The sequence below is a fragment of the Spodoptera frugiperda genome, chromosome 14 (assembly GCF_023101765.2).
Source record: "Spodoptera frugiperda isolate SF20-4 chromosome 14, AGI-APGP_CSIRO_Sfru_2.0, whole genome shotgun sequence".
Lineage (NCBI taxonomy): Eukaryota > Metazoa > Arthropoda > Insecta > Lepidoptera > Noctuidae > Spodoptera > Spodoptera frugiperda.
Window position 1 is genome coordinate 229,347 of NC_064225.1, and position 16,917 is coordinate 246,263.

The 16,917-nt window shown below is 36.0% G+C and overlaps 1 protein-coding gene across 2 annotated transcripts in view; it reads left to right on the top strand.

Moving 5' to 3' along the window:
* The first annotated feature begins 1,429 nt into the window (after positions 1-1,429).
* LOC118279333 (NADPH oxidase 5) overlaps positions 1,430-16,917 on the top strand; it is a 69,548-nt gene continuing 54,060 nt past the window's right edge. The window contains exons 1-2 of one of the 2 annotated variants that reach the window (XM_035598998.2): positions 1,430-1,651; positions 9,237-9,603. In XM_035598998.2, the coding sequence (XP_035454891.2) occupies positions 9,307-9,603 (297 nt within the window). In that variant the 5' untranslated portion in view covers positions 1,430-1,651; positions 9,237-9,306. The remainder of the gene's footprint in view (positions 1,652-9,236; positions 9,604-16,917) is intronic. The other variant, XM_035598999.2, reaches the window with a different exon arrangement.

The following is a 16,917-nucleotide window of genomic DNA, read 5'->3' on the forward strand; positions in this document are numbered from 1 at the left end:
AGTGAAGCTAGGTGCTCGTTCCTAAGTGTAGCTTTTTTATGTTAAATGGGCCGACGTTTTGCCGCTATCTCGCCTGATGGTAAGTGATGATGCGGCCTACGATGGAGCTTCGAATGGAGAAGAACGAACAACAATATCCCTTTGGGAATGAAAGGCGTGACGATATTTTTTTATGATAATTGCTGTTAAACGAGCCTACGGATCACTTGATGGTAAGTAATTGCTGCCGCCCACGGATACCCGAACACCAGAGGCGATACAAGTGCGTTGCCAGCTTTTTTGGGGAAGGAATTTAGTAGTAGTTAGGGAATCGGGAATTGAACTTGGGAAAACCATTTCTCGTCCTACCAAATACCCAATAACAAAACAAACAAGATAATTTCGTACACAATCATAATCAATACATGCTGAGTCACGAACAGAACCAATATAAATATAAATACATAATAAAGTATGTATTGACCGAAGTGAAAGTATATTTGGAGAGCAGCTCGATGAGACGAGTGTTTAAATGAGTCGGTACATCTGTACATCGGTACATCTGTCGTCACACGCTGTTTGTCCAAGCAGGTTACGTCATCGGTGTTGGCTTTTTGGAAAATGGGGGAGGAATTATTAATTAAAAGTGGGGTTCTTGACTGTCATTTTGAATCGAGATTCTATTCTATTCTACAAATATTCTCTCTATTTATATACTAGCGAGTTAGCGACCCGCTCCAGCTTCGCATGGGTGCAATGGTGATATATTATGCATGTATTATACATAATTATAAACCTTCCTCTTGAATCACTCTATCTATTAAAAAAACCGCATTAAAATCCGTTGCGTAGTTTTAAAGATTTAACCATACATATGAAAATAGGGACAAACAAACTGTACATATATGTGTAGATAGATCTCTATTTATCTATATGTAGATATATAGAATCTCTATTCTACAAATAAAGATTAGTAGCATAATGACTGCATTGTTAGCGCAGTGGTTGAGTGATCGACTGCCGCATAATCTATCGTCAGTTTCCTTAACTATACGGGATAACTCTTTGTGATCCATAATTGTTATTCTAGGTTTGTGTGTGGTGTGATTTTTATACGACGACGACGCAGGATAATAAAATCCTTGAATAAAAAAATACGATAAAATTGTGGAAAATTAAAAATTGTATTCTCTCATGTTTGCTAGTTGTGTTCGTAAAATAACTCGAATTTCATTATGAAATGGAAAAACTTAACAAATAAATTGATAACCTACTAGGGTACTACTAGGACACAAGCCTCTTATCACTAAAAGCTTAAAAAAAAACGTCACACAAAATGCTGCAAATCTTTTCAAAAAACAAATGTGTTTTTGGTACCTACATGATATAATAAAGGCCTAAAGAGCTTTCAAGCTGGCTCGTTTAGATGCCCGCTCTAACCCCCGCAGTACTCACACTGTGACAGAACACGGCGCGCGCGCACCTCTATCAACACTTAGATCACGGCGCGACATACAAAGTGATAGTGAAAAAAAAAATCGAATCGAGACACCGATTATCCGATATTTCGAAAAAATCGGTATTATTTTTTCGGTTTGTGAAAATTTGTTGAACGGTGGTGTGACGTGATTATTTTTTGGATATTTTTTGTTGTGTTGTGAAAAAAAAGTGGGTCAGTTGGATTTTTTTTTCGTTTTTTTTTGTATAAGGAAAATTAGTTGCGGTATTGTAGTGTTTGGACTGTTGTTTAATATACGGTGATTTTTTTTTAATGACGGGAGCTTTTGTGATCTTCCTTGATATTTTAACTTAACTTTCATTGAAGAAATTTGGTATTAAATTAGACATATTTTGCATTTTTACGCAATCATAAAAGCGTGAACTTATTGAAACTGTACATTATCATATAACAGATATGGTGATATTTTAAAGAAATAAAAAGCTTAAAAATGCTTTTTACTTTTTACCCTTCTACAGGGTGATTTGTTATTAGAGCACAGTCTCGTATGGGATTATAGAACAGATTATTTCTAACATTTTTTTGAACACTATCCCTTGATAGGCGGAAATTATTGGTTAAGAAAATTATTAAACTTTTAGTGTTAATTTGAAAATGACCGACGCGTGTAGTAATGTGCGGCATTAATTTAGTATTAAGTAAATAAATGTTTTATTCGCACGAAACAAATATTTGTTCGATCTATTGATATTTTTGTTTAGTAGTAAGTAGATGTTTTGGTTAATTATGGTTATAAATATATTCATTACATAAGAGAATATTCTAGCAAAGGTAAAGATTTAGTTAAGAATAATGTTTTAAAAATTAATCTCGAATATTAAATACCCATAAATCTAATATATAAAATTCTCGTGTCACAGTTTTCGTTGCTATACTCCTCCGAAACGGCTTGACGGATTTTGATGAAATTTTTTGTGCTTATTTTTCATCCACCTAAATGTTAGGAGTAGTACAACCCTACATTGTTTAATTTTCCGCGGACGAAGTCGCGGGCAGAAGCTAGTTATCTATAATTTTATTGATTTAAAAGTTGATTAAAATTATTGATTTCAATAAAAAATGTGCCTACGAATAGGAACTTGAGTTCTATAAATATAAACAGCAAAATATAATTCCGTAGTCGCCAACCGAATACCGAAATCCGCATAGTTTGTAGTATGTAGTAAGTATTGTGACAAAAATAAACACAAAACCAGTTTGATGAGTATAAATAATCTAATCACATAATACGGCTTATGGTATCTCTATTATTTAAATTATATAATTTTTACACCTTTTGGAATAATTTTTTTAACACAGTTTGAATATTTTTTTAACATCTTTTGAATAAATTCATATCATTTGATCGAGATAAATTCACCAATTCTGTAGGATAAAAAGTATCCTATCAACCAAGTCAGCTCATATCATGTCTGTATACCAAATTCCATCAAATTCGTTCTGTAGTTTCAGCGTAAATGACTGAACAAGTATTTATAATATTAGTGTGATAACTCAATATCACCCAAAAATGTCGCTTAGATCAATTAGCTTTTCAACCGCCCGATATGAAATCATTGTCAACAGCCCGGTATAGTGCACTACGGGACTATGGGGCTACTCTAAATAAGAGTGGTTTAACTGAATACACCGGTTTTTAACCGACTTCTTTACATCAACCAAGTTTATTTAATTTATTTTATTTTTAGCCATGATCTTTCTCCATTAATATACATGAGTTATACATAACCTCACGCCTGTCTCCCATGGGAGTAGGCAGAGACAATGGAACGCCAATTGCCATTGAGTTATTGAGTTATCTTTCAGTTAATTAAGTATGTCTCACGATAATTATTAAAAGACCAAATTACATTTCATCAAAATTTGCTCAGTAGTTTAGACTGTACGTAGTACCAAACAGACTAACATTGGCCAGCGTGGAATATTTACGCGAGTTACTGTTACACGTTAGACGCTGGCAGGCTGGTTACACCTTAACGTTTACGTGGGCGTGTACTCTCGGTGTTTAGCGAAATGTTACGAGTACCAACGCATCGTCACGTAATGCTAATTAAACAGGTGGATTAATTTCAAGCTAAAAAAACCTTTTCGTACAATAAATCTATACATATTATATACATAAAGAAAAGTCGAAGTTAGTTACACTATTTAAAACTAAAGAACGGTATCAAAGATTTGGCTGAAAATTTGTGGGGATATTTCATCCAAGGCTTTCCCGAAAATCACATGGAAACGGAAAAAACTGATATAACTATGAAACTAAATTAATTTTAATGTTCTATCAATGCTCTGTTAGATGTGATCATTAGAGACGGTATATAATTTATGATTAATTTATAGATTCCTCAAAATTTATCGAGATGTTTATTAATGCTAATCGATTTAACTGAATTTTGATACAAAATTAACGTTATCAATTAGAGATATGAGTAAAAAAAATGCTTTGGGGTCAACAAATAGTTTTTCTGTCAGTGTAAAATATTTACATAGTAATAAAGTATGATTCTAAGTAGTTAGCAAAGCTGTAGACTGCCTAGCGGGTTACTAGAGTTTCGGCTCGAAAAGCAGGAGAAGGAACGGGGTAGTTTTTAGTCAGTAAGACTCTGACACTCCCTCTCGCCTCACCCAAGGCTAGAGAAGTCATTGGATGATTTCCCCCCCTCCTCAAAAAAGTAGCTAGCAAAATTGCTTCATTATTTTGTCCTAAGCAGTAATGTAGTATTTCATTTAAAGATAAAACCATTGACCCGACCTAACACATCGGTATCATCAATCCACGATCAATCAACATTTGAATGAGATTAACATAAGCAGCCGCAGCGACACGCTGAGACCGAGCCATCATAAATTATTGCCTATTTGTGTTACAATACATTAAAATACAATACCAAGATGAAATATTGTGTTGTATTAGTTGAATATTTTGTTCTATAACTACTCTTAACTAATGAATCAATTTGTTCGTCGCCGGTTAGACATCTAGTTGATCGTGATTTATTTCAAATCTTGGTCTCATATGATAACTACAACTAGGTTCAGCCGTGTTAAGAAGTACCTAATATAATTATTTGAGGAAAAGTTACTCTACATGGAGTAATATAAGGTTCCAAAAAAGTTTGTTTTGGCACTTATTCTCAGAGTAGTCAGTGGGTGGTGGTGCTTTTTGTGGCCTATTTACAAAAATAAATTCATTGTTTATTTTACATTTTATTCTATAAGTCTTATATGATTAGATAGACCGATCCACTCAAACTGCTTTTCTTAAAAAATACCCTTTATGAGTGCATGAAATGCATCGGAACCGAAAAGTATTCGCATTAATTTAAGGTAGTGAACGATCACTCAACTAACGCACTGACTGTCTAGGCGATGTTTAAGAAAATCTAATTATTTTCAACAGGAAAATTGTAGTCTATATCTTCAAGAATTAAGATAAAATATCTCACCTAATACCCTATATTCCGTCTCAATCATTCACAAACCAATAACAGAGACAACAATAGACTTAACGGCGATTAAAATCAAGTTGCGTATACGCATCGAAGCGTATCATAAGCTCCTTGAATACGTCTAACAACAGGAAACATAGATTTAAGACATAGACAACTTTCTCCGCCCAATGTTTGTGTAAGCAAGCGAAAGGATTAACCAAATTAATTAATTAAATCTGTCCCCTGAGCTGTCAATGTCATTTTGACAGTTGGCTGACAAATTACGCGCCAAATCTTACGTCAAAGCAACGAGGTGTCATTGCGAAATAGTGATGCGATGTAACGGAATGATTTTTTTTTATAGAGTATTAGGTCTAGTTATTTTGTGATCGTAGAGGGTCTTAGTTTTTTGGCTTTCTCGGGCGGTTTTTTTTTTAATGGAATAGGAGGGATAAGAGTAGACTGATCACCTGATGGTATGCGATTAGCATCGTCCATTTATACCCGCAACACTAGACGCGTCACAGGCCCGTTGCTGGTCTTTTAGAAAAGAATACGCTCTTTTTTTGAAGGTTTTAAGGTCGTATGAGTTTGGAAAAGCCGCTGTGATAATAAATGAAGTAATTAAAAGAATCAATGCCTTTGACTATACAGGGTGACTTTGAATTCGACGTATTCCTCTCGGGAGGTGATAATACAACTAATTTCCTACATAATTAGCCCTGAGGTCCTTGGGCGGAAAGTGGCTAGTTTCTGAGATATTCAACATTTTTGGTTTTTGTAAAAAAATCCCGAATTGACTACAAAAACATCAATAAATAAAAAAATACTGGTTGGATTTTAGTTATTTTAGTTTTAATCAGTTGCCAATACATCAGTTATCATTTATAAATACTAATAATGGCAGAAATATCATTCGTTTTAAAATAGCAAGTATTTTCTTATCAAATTTTGTTTTGTGTCACTAATTTGGTCAATAGTAAACTAGATTTATTTCGAAAAAAATATATGACACTAAGCGTACAAACCATTAGAAAAACTTCCTTGGTTTATTAGCTACCCAGAAACATAAAATTATTTACAAAATTCTCAAAAACAAATGAATTAATTGATGATTAGTAGAGTGTAAAGAGAAAAGGGCAATTACAAAAACATCTTAATTTGCAAAATTTTGTTCAAAGTGACCTCCCTTACGACGAAGACATGTCCGAATATGCTTCCTTATCTCTATGACGGTCACTCTTGGACTGAATATGCGTCTTTTTTCGTCATTATCTTCAAATATGTTTCGACAATTCCGTCCGTTTAAACAAGGGATTTCATGTAAAACTCAATCGTCGTTAGATTTTGGACACCGTGCATGCCATGGAGCTGGACCCCCTGCCATAATAAATAAATTGCCGTAATATAACACGTAGAAACCGAGGTATTCAACCATAGCCGCACCGTAGTTTGATAGTGACCTGAACAATTGTCGTGTTCGAATACATTCGTCATCTTGTTTCTAAATTCAAATTTAAAACAATGACCCTAGCTTATTCCTTAAAAATTCTTCATATTTCTTACCATTTAATTAATATTATAAATTGTTAGATAAAAAGTACAGTCCAATCAAGTAGGTAATTATTTATGATACCCATCCTAACACACCCATCTAAACATAATTGTTTACGTTGGTTTTGAATAATAGATATTTTGATAGTTTGTCCAGTGCACTATCGGACTACTACTGTGCGGCAATGGTAGGATACCTCAATTCCCACGCGTTATACTGGCAGGAGGGTCCAATTCCATGACATACACGGAGTCCAGAATCTGACGACGATTGTTTTTTTTACATGAAATCCCTTGTTTATGCGGACGGAATTGGCCGTGTATCGAACTTCTTCTCCGAAATATATTTGATGATATTGACGAAAAAAGACGCATATTCCGTCCAAGAGTGACCGTCATAGAGAAAAGGAAGCATATTCGGACATGTCTTCGTCGTAAGGGAGGTCACTTTGAACAAAATTTTGCAAATCAAGATGTTTTTGTAATTGCCCTTTTCTCTTTACACTCTACTAATCATCAATTAATTCATTTGTTTTTGAGAATTTTGTAAATAATTTTATATTTCTGGGTAGCTAATAAACCAAGGAAGTTTTTCTAATGGTTTGTACGCTTAGTGTCATATATTTTTTTCGAAATAAATCTAGTTTACTATTGACCAAATTAGTGACACAAAACAAAATTTGATAAGAAAATACTTGCTATTTTAAAACGAATGATATTTCTGCCATTATTAGTATTTATAAATGATAACTGATATATTGGCAACTGATTAAAACTAAAATAACTAAAATCCAACCAGTATTTTTTTATTTATTGATGTTTTTGTAGTCAATTCGGGATTTTTTTACAAAAACCAAAAATGTTGAATATCTCAGAAACTAGCCACTTTCCGCCCAAGGACCTCAGGGCTAATTTTGTAGGAAATTAGTTGTATTATCATCTCCCGAGAGGAATACGTCGAATTCAAAGTCACCCTGTATACGAACAAATTCGATTTTTATGCGTATAGCACTAGAATACAAATTAGTCTATAACCTCTATCATCCTTTTTTGTCTGTAGAAATGATGAAGTTAATCTCTTTAAGTAATAGAGTTTACACTTGATTGACGAATAATATACTTAAAAATCTCTCCTGAATGCAATTTGAACTTAATTACAAAACAATAAAGTTAAAAATCAATTACTTTGATATTTTAACATCTACCTATTATGACATACGAGACCAAAATACAATTTGATTGAATAATAATACCTAAGTTACACACACACATACACACATAGTACTAGTGCTACCCACTGATTGTGAGGAGGTATGTAAGGAGTGGCCAAACTTTCACTAAATTCGCAAACTTGATTAATTCTGATTTATTACACTTTGATGACCGTAGTTTTGGAGTTCCGTTGTTCTTTTAACAATAGTTACAAACCATGTGCAGGTGAACTATCCTTATTATAATGTAGAGTAGAATATCTTCCTTCTTTTTTTGTATTTGGGAAAAATCACCACTTTGGGTGAGGCGAAAGAGAGTGTTAGACTCTTACTGACCGTTCCTACTCCTGCTTTCCGAGCTGGAGTCCCGGATATCTGCTAGGCAGTTCGCAGCTCCGGGTCGGTATCAGACTTATTGGACCCCATCTGGGGGGTCTGATAACTTATTGGGACGAGGGTTTGATTCTAGACGGGCGGTGTGCTGCCCTTGCTCGCCGTCTACAGATCCACACTTACGGTGGCTCGGACGTCTGGAGTGTCTTTCTCGACAGCCTCCTCCTTAGCTATCATGGCTGCTTCGCAGAAGGAGGAGACGGCAACCCAATCCCCCACGCTTCGCAGCATGACTTATCTATCTATTACTTTCTTATTTTACTATTACTTTCTTATTTTACATGTACTCATTTTAGTTCTACTGGTACTTATTATGTCTTTTTTTTGTGAATGTTGGTTAACCTATAATTGGCAACTGTGTAAGTCCTAGACATATAAAAATTGTACTTTAAGCTTTATCTACACAGAAGCTGTTGGTAAACCCTTTATAAATAAATAAATAAAATAAATGACTTGTACCAATGGAATATTGATTGCTTGAGTCGTTGACGAATCACAGAACCTTTTAAATTGCAATATTGAATTCATCTGTTAAGTATATTACGGTAAACCTTTTTATGTAGAACAGACTCATATTTCAGAAGTAAATAGTAACTGTATTGATGATGATCTGGTCCTAAGACTGTTAAGAATTCTCGTAAAACATTTTCTCCTATACTAAGATGACTACGGAACCGTATAACCAAAACAATCGAAATAATTCAATTAGTGAGCTGAAGCGGCGCCGGCGACGTATCAATCACTTGAATTATAACGATATCATTGTACGTAATGTATGGAGCCCGAATGAATCAGATAATCAACTGAGTAGGCACTTACACCGCAAGATTAATCGAGTTCCTCGCCAATTCTCACCACAACCTAAAACACACCTTAGTCTGATAACAATACGAGTCAATTTAGAAGTAGAATTGATGTAGATATTTAGACAGGTGATTCTGTAATAGGAGCACTGACTCAATTATTGCTAAAAAATGAGTTTTGCGAGCCTTTGTTGCACCCTGAGGCTAGGTTCCGAGGTTAAGGCGCGGTGGGTGCGGTTAAAATGTAGATGGGTGACCTGGTCATTGATAAATAGCACTAGATTACATCATAATATTCAATTCATAAGAAAGTTTGTAACAAATTCGCAACTAATTTTCCTTATAGAACAACTTCCTCCAAAAAAAAAACAGTGAAATGATGTGAAAAAATGCCATAGACTCAACAACGAACAGACATGGCATCTAACGGTAAAACTCCGGAGATTTTGACCAACTTCGAAACTGTGGACTTGGACAAGAATGGGGACGAGGATGTGGGCAAGAATGGACAGTTGGTGGTATCTGCAGCCAATGGGCAGTTTGATGGGAACTGTCTCGGGGTCCCCAGGACGGGACATAGGCCGTCCATCATGGAGGTGGAATGTGCCAAAGAGCGAACGAGATTGGCTCTGCTGAAGCAGTGCTCCGCCATCTTGAAACAAGGAGACCAGAAGTATACGAAGGAGAGTCTGCATCGGACGTTTCAGGATGAGGTAAGTGTCGTTTATCTTTATATAGGTATATAATTCTTCTGTAAGTGTGTGAACTTCTCTTAAACGACTGGACCGATTTTGATGAAATTTTTTGTGTGTATTCAAGGGGATCTAAGAATGGTTTAGATTCACAATTTTATCCGCTGGACAATGTTTTTTTTTTTAATTATTATTTAATTTATTAGTAGTGGTTGATTTTGGAATGTTTTACATTGGATCCGACAAATTTTCAAATTAAAGACGTGTAGACAGGACAACGTCTGTCGGGTCCGCTAGTATGTATATAATACATTAAATAATAGGCTACCAAATTCAATGTTTACAAGATTACATTTACGGAATATTGGCTTAGTACGAATGGTATTTTAATTCATATCTTATTTCTTCTAAATTATAGAGGATTCTTATAAAACCTAGACAAAGTACAAGTAATACATAAAAATAGTTTTATGTGAAACGGTTTTAATGTGCTTACATTGTATGGTCATCAAGATTAAGAGTGTGTACCAAATACCAGACCGAGCGGACGTCAGGAAGGGGGTTAATTGCCAATTACTAAATTTGATCCAAACAAACAAACAGGTCAAGCTAAATAAAACCATTTAATAAACAGACAGACAGACACGTCAAACTTATAACACCCCTCTTTTTGCGTCGGGGGTTAAAAATGGAACAACGTTGTTTAGGGAACAGAGAGTAAAGTTCCCTAAGAAAAGGAGGATCCTCCGACCAGGCGAGGTGATCATGCCTGGCGGGCTTTCTGCCCAACAGTTGTTCGTTGGGATTTTTCTATCCATGTAAAATTCACATGTGCGATGTAGGATATTCATATGATCCGTCATCCGTTGATTTGCTCGTCGATAGTCTATGTGCGACTTCTGTTACAATTGTCCCTTATATACGTTATTCTGTTATGATCTTTAAATACCGCACCGGTCTTTCCTGATACTTGGTCCACTTATAGCGGTTTTTGTTCATCTCCAACTAACTTATTAAATAATCCCGTAAAAACCAATGACGACACAACATTGCCTTCTCTACGCGTTCTATTCTCGTCAACCGATCTCATGTACTCGTATGTGGTTTTATTTTTTTCAATTAAATCGAGGTCTGACCGCAGATAGCTGCAGTTTTTGCGTCCATTAGCGAGACACAGGCTTCGATACAATCGGCGCACTAAGTAGGTGTTGTTAATAGAAAATAATTGCTATTATAATGGAACAAAAAACTGCCTCGTTGGCCGAGTTGTTGCAAGTGCATCCGGGCAAGGGGTCTTTTTTTGAGGGGGAAAATCATCTAATGACTTCTCCCGCCTTGGGCCTGGCGGGAGGGAGTGTCAGATTCTTACTGACTAAAAACCATCCCGTTCCTTCTGCTTTGAGCCGGAGCCCCAGTAGCCTTTTACGTTATCCGCAGCTCCGAATCGGGCAATAGCCCTATCGGGCATCTTATAGGTCTTGGGTTTGATTTCCGGGTCGGGCAAAGGAATGCTGGACTATTTTCGAGTTTTCGAAAATTTCTAGAGTCTAGAAATGTGCCCGGTATATATTGGCTCAACCTAACAAGTTACAACATTTTCTGAAAAGTAGGTGTACATTGTATAGCGACATTACGTGCCGTAATGTGTACCTCTGCCTACCCCTTCGGGGATAAAAGGCGTGACGACATACATATACGATTGAACAAAAAACAAAGGCATTACAATTGAATTAACTTGGCGGTAAGGTTTGGACACTAGCTATAAAACCAGTATAAACTGAACTTTGAATGTGGGGGAAGATGATACAAAGCGAGACCATGGTAAACTGGTTTTGTATAGGTTGATGTGCAGCTGTGTGGTATTAAACTTGCCCAACACAGTTATAGGTTAGCCTTCGTTTTGCTCATCGAATATCGCGCAAGGTCACATCACTAGTTGTTACAGTATAACTATATAGGCAGAAGGTTTAGTACCTACATCTATATCTAAGTATATTTGAATGTATAAAGATATGTCGGGTTTTCCTTCCTGACGCTATAACTCCAGAACGCACGAACGAAAATTCAGGAAAAATTTCAAAGAAAGAGAAAAGCAGGAAAACAGGGAAAGTTATTGGTGGCGAAACGGAGTTCGCCGGGTTTGCTAGTACATATAAAAGAATCAATTACTGTTCGTTAATCTCACTGAAACTCGAAGACGGCTCTATCGATTTGGTAAATTATGGTCTTAAATTGTTTATGGAACACTCATAACACAATAGATTTTTAGTTTTAATTCCGCTTACATACACAACACAACAACGTCACGCCTTTTATCCCCTAAGGGGTAGGCAGCACATTAAGGCACGTAGTGCCACTATACGTACGTACACCCACTTTTCACCTTATCTTACATACAATAAAACTAAAAATCTATTGTATCGTTAGTGTACCATGGATTTTTTTAAAGTAACGCCTGATTCTATTCTGTATATCGTTTGTGGAAGTCCAGGGAAGGTTTAAAAGGTGGTATGAAGTTTGCCGGTTTAGCTAATATAGTTTAAAGTTAACTTTCTGTGCATAGTTTAAAAGCCCCACAGCGTCGTTACACACAAATTAAAAGCTCGTTAAGGTACGAAATGTGAAGATTTGCACGCACCAGTGTAGTCGTGACCTTACGCTTTAATGCTTTCAATGGCCCAACGAGGATGTGTAGTGGGGCCATGAAACTCGCGGGGATTTGTTTCAAATAACAATTTTTAATTGTTTGTAGTGTTTTGTTTTAGCGCTTATTGTTTGTATGAATGAAATAATTAGCTAGTTGCAAAACTTATGTATTATTTGGATAAGATATGTGTCTATATAATGTATAGAGGTTTTATGTAAGATGTAGAAATGTTTAATGCGATTGAAAACATAAGTGTTTCGTAATTAGTTGAAATAGTTAACTTAAGAAATTGAATGAAGTATGATGTGCTGGCCTTTATAGTGATTTTTTTATATGCAGTATGTTATAAGCTACATTATTATATTTTTTTAATTAAGTCTCTTTTTAACCGATTTCAATAAAGGAGGTTCTCTGTTTTATCTGTATGTAATGTATGTTTGTGCGCGATTATCTCGCGTTTGGCTTAATTGATTTTGACTTTCTATTTTTACCTAAAACGATTTTAACTTACTATTTTTCAGAATTAAGAGAAGGGTAGTTTTAGGTATATTTCCTGACTTAAACAATTGAGGTTGTCACCTAAAAGTAATAAGGCGGTTCCCTTTTTTTTTTTTTTAAATAGTCTTAGCAGACTACAACTATGCCTAAATGATAACGTCCCTTCATAACAGTAGACAGCTAGTCAGGAAGCCACACTTCATTAAAAATATACCATCAATAGTCTACCTACATCATTTCATATACCTACATATTTTAACTACACAGCGCCGTACCAACGAAATACCAACATAAGTCAATTAAATTATATTTGAAGTCAAGTTGAATGATCTCGGCCGTAGTGTGGTGTGGTGCCCGCTCATTATGTCATTGTAATTAAATAAGGGCCTGTCAGTTCGTTTGCTGACGCCTCTCACGGCCGAACCTGTAGTGATGTAGTGATGGGCTTCGTGGTAACAAAATGGGCCGGTAAAATGTTTAGGGTAAATGACTAGATTTAATTTTAATTTCCGCCTTGTAGATTATTTTCATTAATCTTGAGACACGTATTTTTTGTTTTTTATGGAAACAAAATACTTTCGAAGATATGTCGATTTGAAATATCGCGTGATGTCACTTCTAGTTACTTTTAAACTTCGATTCGTTTTATCTAAATATTGTTTTCTTATACGGCGAAATAAAAAATACGTGTCTAATAATTTTTTTGTTGCCAAACTGACGGACTAAATAGATTTTTAATTTTCATCACCCCGTCATCATTCCATACCGTTCTTCTTTTTTAAAATTTTTAGACAAATTTTTTAAACTATAAAGTTACTTTCATTAATACACAATTTAATTCCTTTGGTGTAAATTGATCACAATTTTTGACGTTTATTACGTGTTATTAGGGAAAATAATTTAAACAAGTATATTTATTATATCCGTGGTGTGAAATTATGGTTTACCCGCTGGTCTGTCCCGTCCCTAGAGAGTAAACAAATCGACCGCAAGAATTTTACCTCGTCCCAAACATTCATTTCAATAGTCAATATTATAACTACATGCTTCCGTTTATACTGCGTTGTATAAGATTTATTTTATAAAAAAATGTAGCATCGTCACGCCTTTTAACCCCGAAGGGGTAGACAGAGGTACACATTACGGCACGTAATGCCGCTTTACAATGTACACCCACTTTTCACCATTTGTGTTATGAGCTTATAAGTCCCATGTAATAGGGGGTGAATCCATTGCCACATTATGGGCACAATTCCAGACACCGGGCTACTACTGAGAAATTAACGAAAAACCCAAAAAAGCCTAGTAATACTTTGCCCGACCCGGGAATCGAACCGGAGACCTCTTATCTGGCAGTCACTCTTGCGATCACTTTACGACCATCGAGGTAGTCTGTTTTTTAATCTGACTATAATATTTAGTTTTAAATAAGTAAATGTTATATAGGCATCCTTAGTTCGATTTCCTGGCCACACAGCAAACACACATACATTTCACAAAATGTACTTGTTACGTTGCTCCTCGTAAAATTTTATTTCAATACCACTATCTGGTTTTTTCGTAATTCTGTGATTTTGACACAAACTTACTTTTACAGTATAAAAACAAACATCCAAACGAATTTATTCTTTATTCCAAGGCAGTAAGGTTTGTTTACATTTTCCGCGACTGTAGATTTAAAATTGCCGGTAGATTTGTTTATCCTTCCGATTAAAAAGTGTTTTTTTATTGGAATTGCGACCTTTTGTCTCTCATATTAAGATCGTTTATTTAGTTACGTTAAGTGCAAAGTTTAATTGGTCCGTGTAATTGGTAATTTGTTGAACTAGTGAATTGAGATTTCAAAAAAATCGACGAACATGTTTATGTGTGTGTGCGTGTGTGTGTGTGTGTGTGTGTGTGGCAGTGTTACGTTCTGTCATAATAAAACTTTGTAAGTAAATATTAAATCTGTCAAGTTTTGTTGTGAAATGAGAAATTAATAAAACTGACAGTTTCATAATAAACTTTATGTGGTTGCAATATAATTTAATTTACAATTTCCTTTCACACACATCATAATTATTTGTTCGGCTGTTATCCTTCACATTTGTTATAACCGCAGATCTGAGTACCTAAAGTTCAAAATAGAACTTTTTTAACTGACTTCAGAAAAAAGATGTTCTCAGCTTGACTTGTATGCATGTATGTATGTTTGTGCGCAATTATCTCGCGTTTGGCTGAACTGATTTTGATGTGGTTGTCGACATAGTATTCAGCCTTGTTTGAGGTGGGAAAATCATCCAAAGACTTCTCTTGCCATGAGCGGGGTGCGAGGGAGTGTCACACTCTGACTGACTAAAAACCCAAAGCTCTCTAGCGCTATCTCGCTAGGCAGTCCACAGCTCCGGGTAGTATTCAGACTTTGCAGAAGATTGTGGAGATCTTATTTGACTTAAAAATGGAGCGGTAAAGGAAAATACAGGCGGTTCCCTCTAAAAATAAATAAAAATATAATTTATTAGAGCTCCTTCCATATGTTAAATAAGATGTTTTGAATGCTCTAGGGCTTATAATACCCAAGTAAGCTACAGTAGCAGTATGCCTCACAAGTGGCTAAGCTAACAATTATATAAATTGCCTCCACTCAGTACTCCGCACCGAGCTACACTCAGCCGCCTAATGAATGACTTCATTTACCTGCTTAGTTTGTTGGGGTTCTTATTGGTCTAGTAGCTTATAGGGATTTAATGTTACTTTTGATTTAGTTTGTAAATAAGGTTTTCTAAAAGTATCTGTCATGGCTTTGATTGAAGTAGGTAGCGTAGCATAAACCTATGACTTCTCTCGCCTTGGGCGAAAGGAGTGTCAGACTTATTGACTAAAAACCACCCCGTTCCTATTCCTGCTTTTCGAACCGGAGCCCCGGTAAACCCGCTAGATTGTTCGCAGCTCCGGAAACCACATGGTTTAGTGCGGCGATTTACGTTCACCATGTATGAAGTTAGAAATAAAGTTGTTACTACCGAAAATCCGGAAAAAACCCTGTAATACTTTGCCCGACCCGGGAATCGAACCAAAAACCCATTGACTGGCAGTCGCACTTGCGGTTACTCGACTAAAGAGACAGTCGGGGAGGCAAAACGAACAAATCCCTCAGTTATTCCAATACCAGTACCAAATATCCCAACTATATAAATATACATACGACTGCATGGTTGGCGCGGTAGGCTAGACAACTGGCTGCCGCGTAACGTGTAGCGGGTTTGATTCCCCCAACTCTTTGTGTGATCCACAAATTGTTGTTTCGGGTTTGGGTGTCATGTGCATGTGAAATTGTATGTTTGTAAACGCACTCACGACACAGGAGAAAATCCTAGTGTGGGGCAACGCTTTTTTAAAAAATATTCAACTCAAAGCAGCAAGGATCCCCAGCACTATGCTGTGTGGCATCCAGCCTCTATAGCGCAGCATACCGCGTTGTAACTAGATCACTTGCATTGCGCAACCTCATCAATCACAACATGTCATTACCATATGAATGGGTATTTTGACAAATGGCCGCCGCGCCTGCGCGCCGCGCCGCTCCTATCACAATTATAATTGCTTTGGAAAGTTCGCGATGGTATCAAGTGTAATATTTCACCAGTTAACATACGCTGCTGGCTAAACGGCTACCGATCGATCTGAGTTAAGCAATAGGCGGTAGGTACTGCTGGGACAAAATAAACTGGGTTCGTTTTCACACTGTGGGACTATTCAGTGTGGTTTGGAATTAGGTACTACGGATTTAGAAGATGTATATAGGTTATTTAAATTATACTATATGTACATTTTCTGAACTGTTTTCCAAAAATAAGTGGAATTATTGATGTATAGGTAAGTTATAAGTGGTAAAAAACAGCAGTGGCAGTATGTCGACGTCTGTTAAAATTAGTTAAGTTAAAGTTTTCTCCTTCTTACACGGATTGTATAAGCACAAATACATTAGAAGCACTTGGGTCACCTCTAGCTTAGCACCTCTGAGAAAAAAATACTGATAGTTAAAAAAAAGCAACGTACACCTACTTTTCACCATTTGTGTTATAAGTCCCATGTAATAGGGGATAAGCCTATTGCCATATACCGGCCACATTTCCAGACTCCATGCTACTACTGAGAAATTTTCAAAAAAAGCCCAGTAATACTTAGCTCTACCAGGGAATTGACGA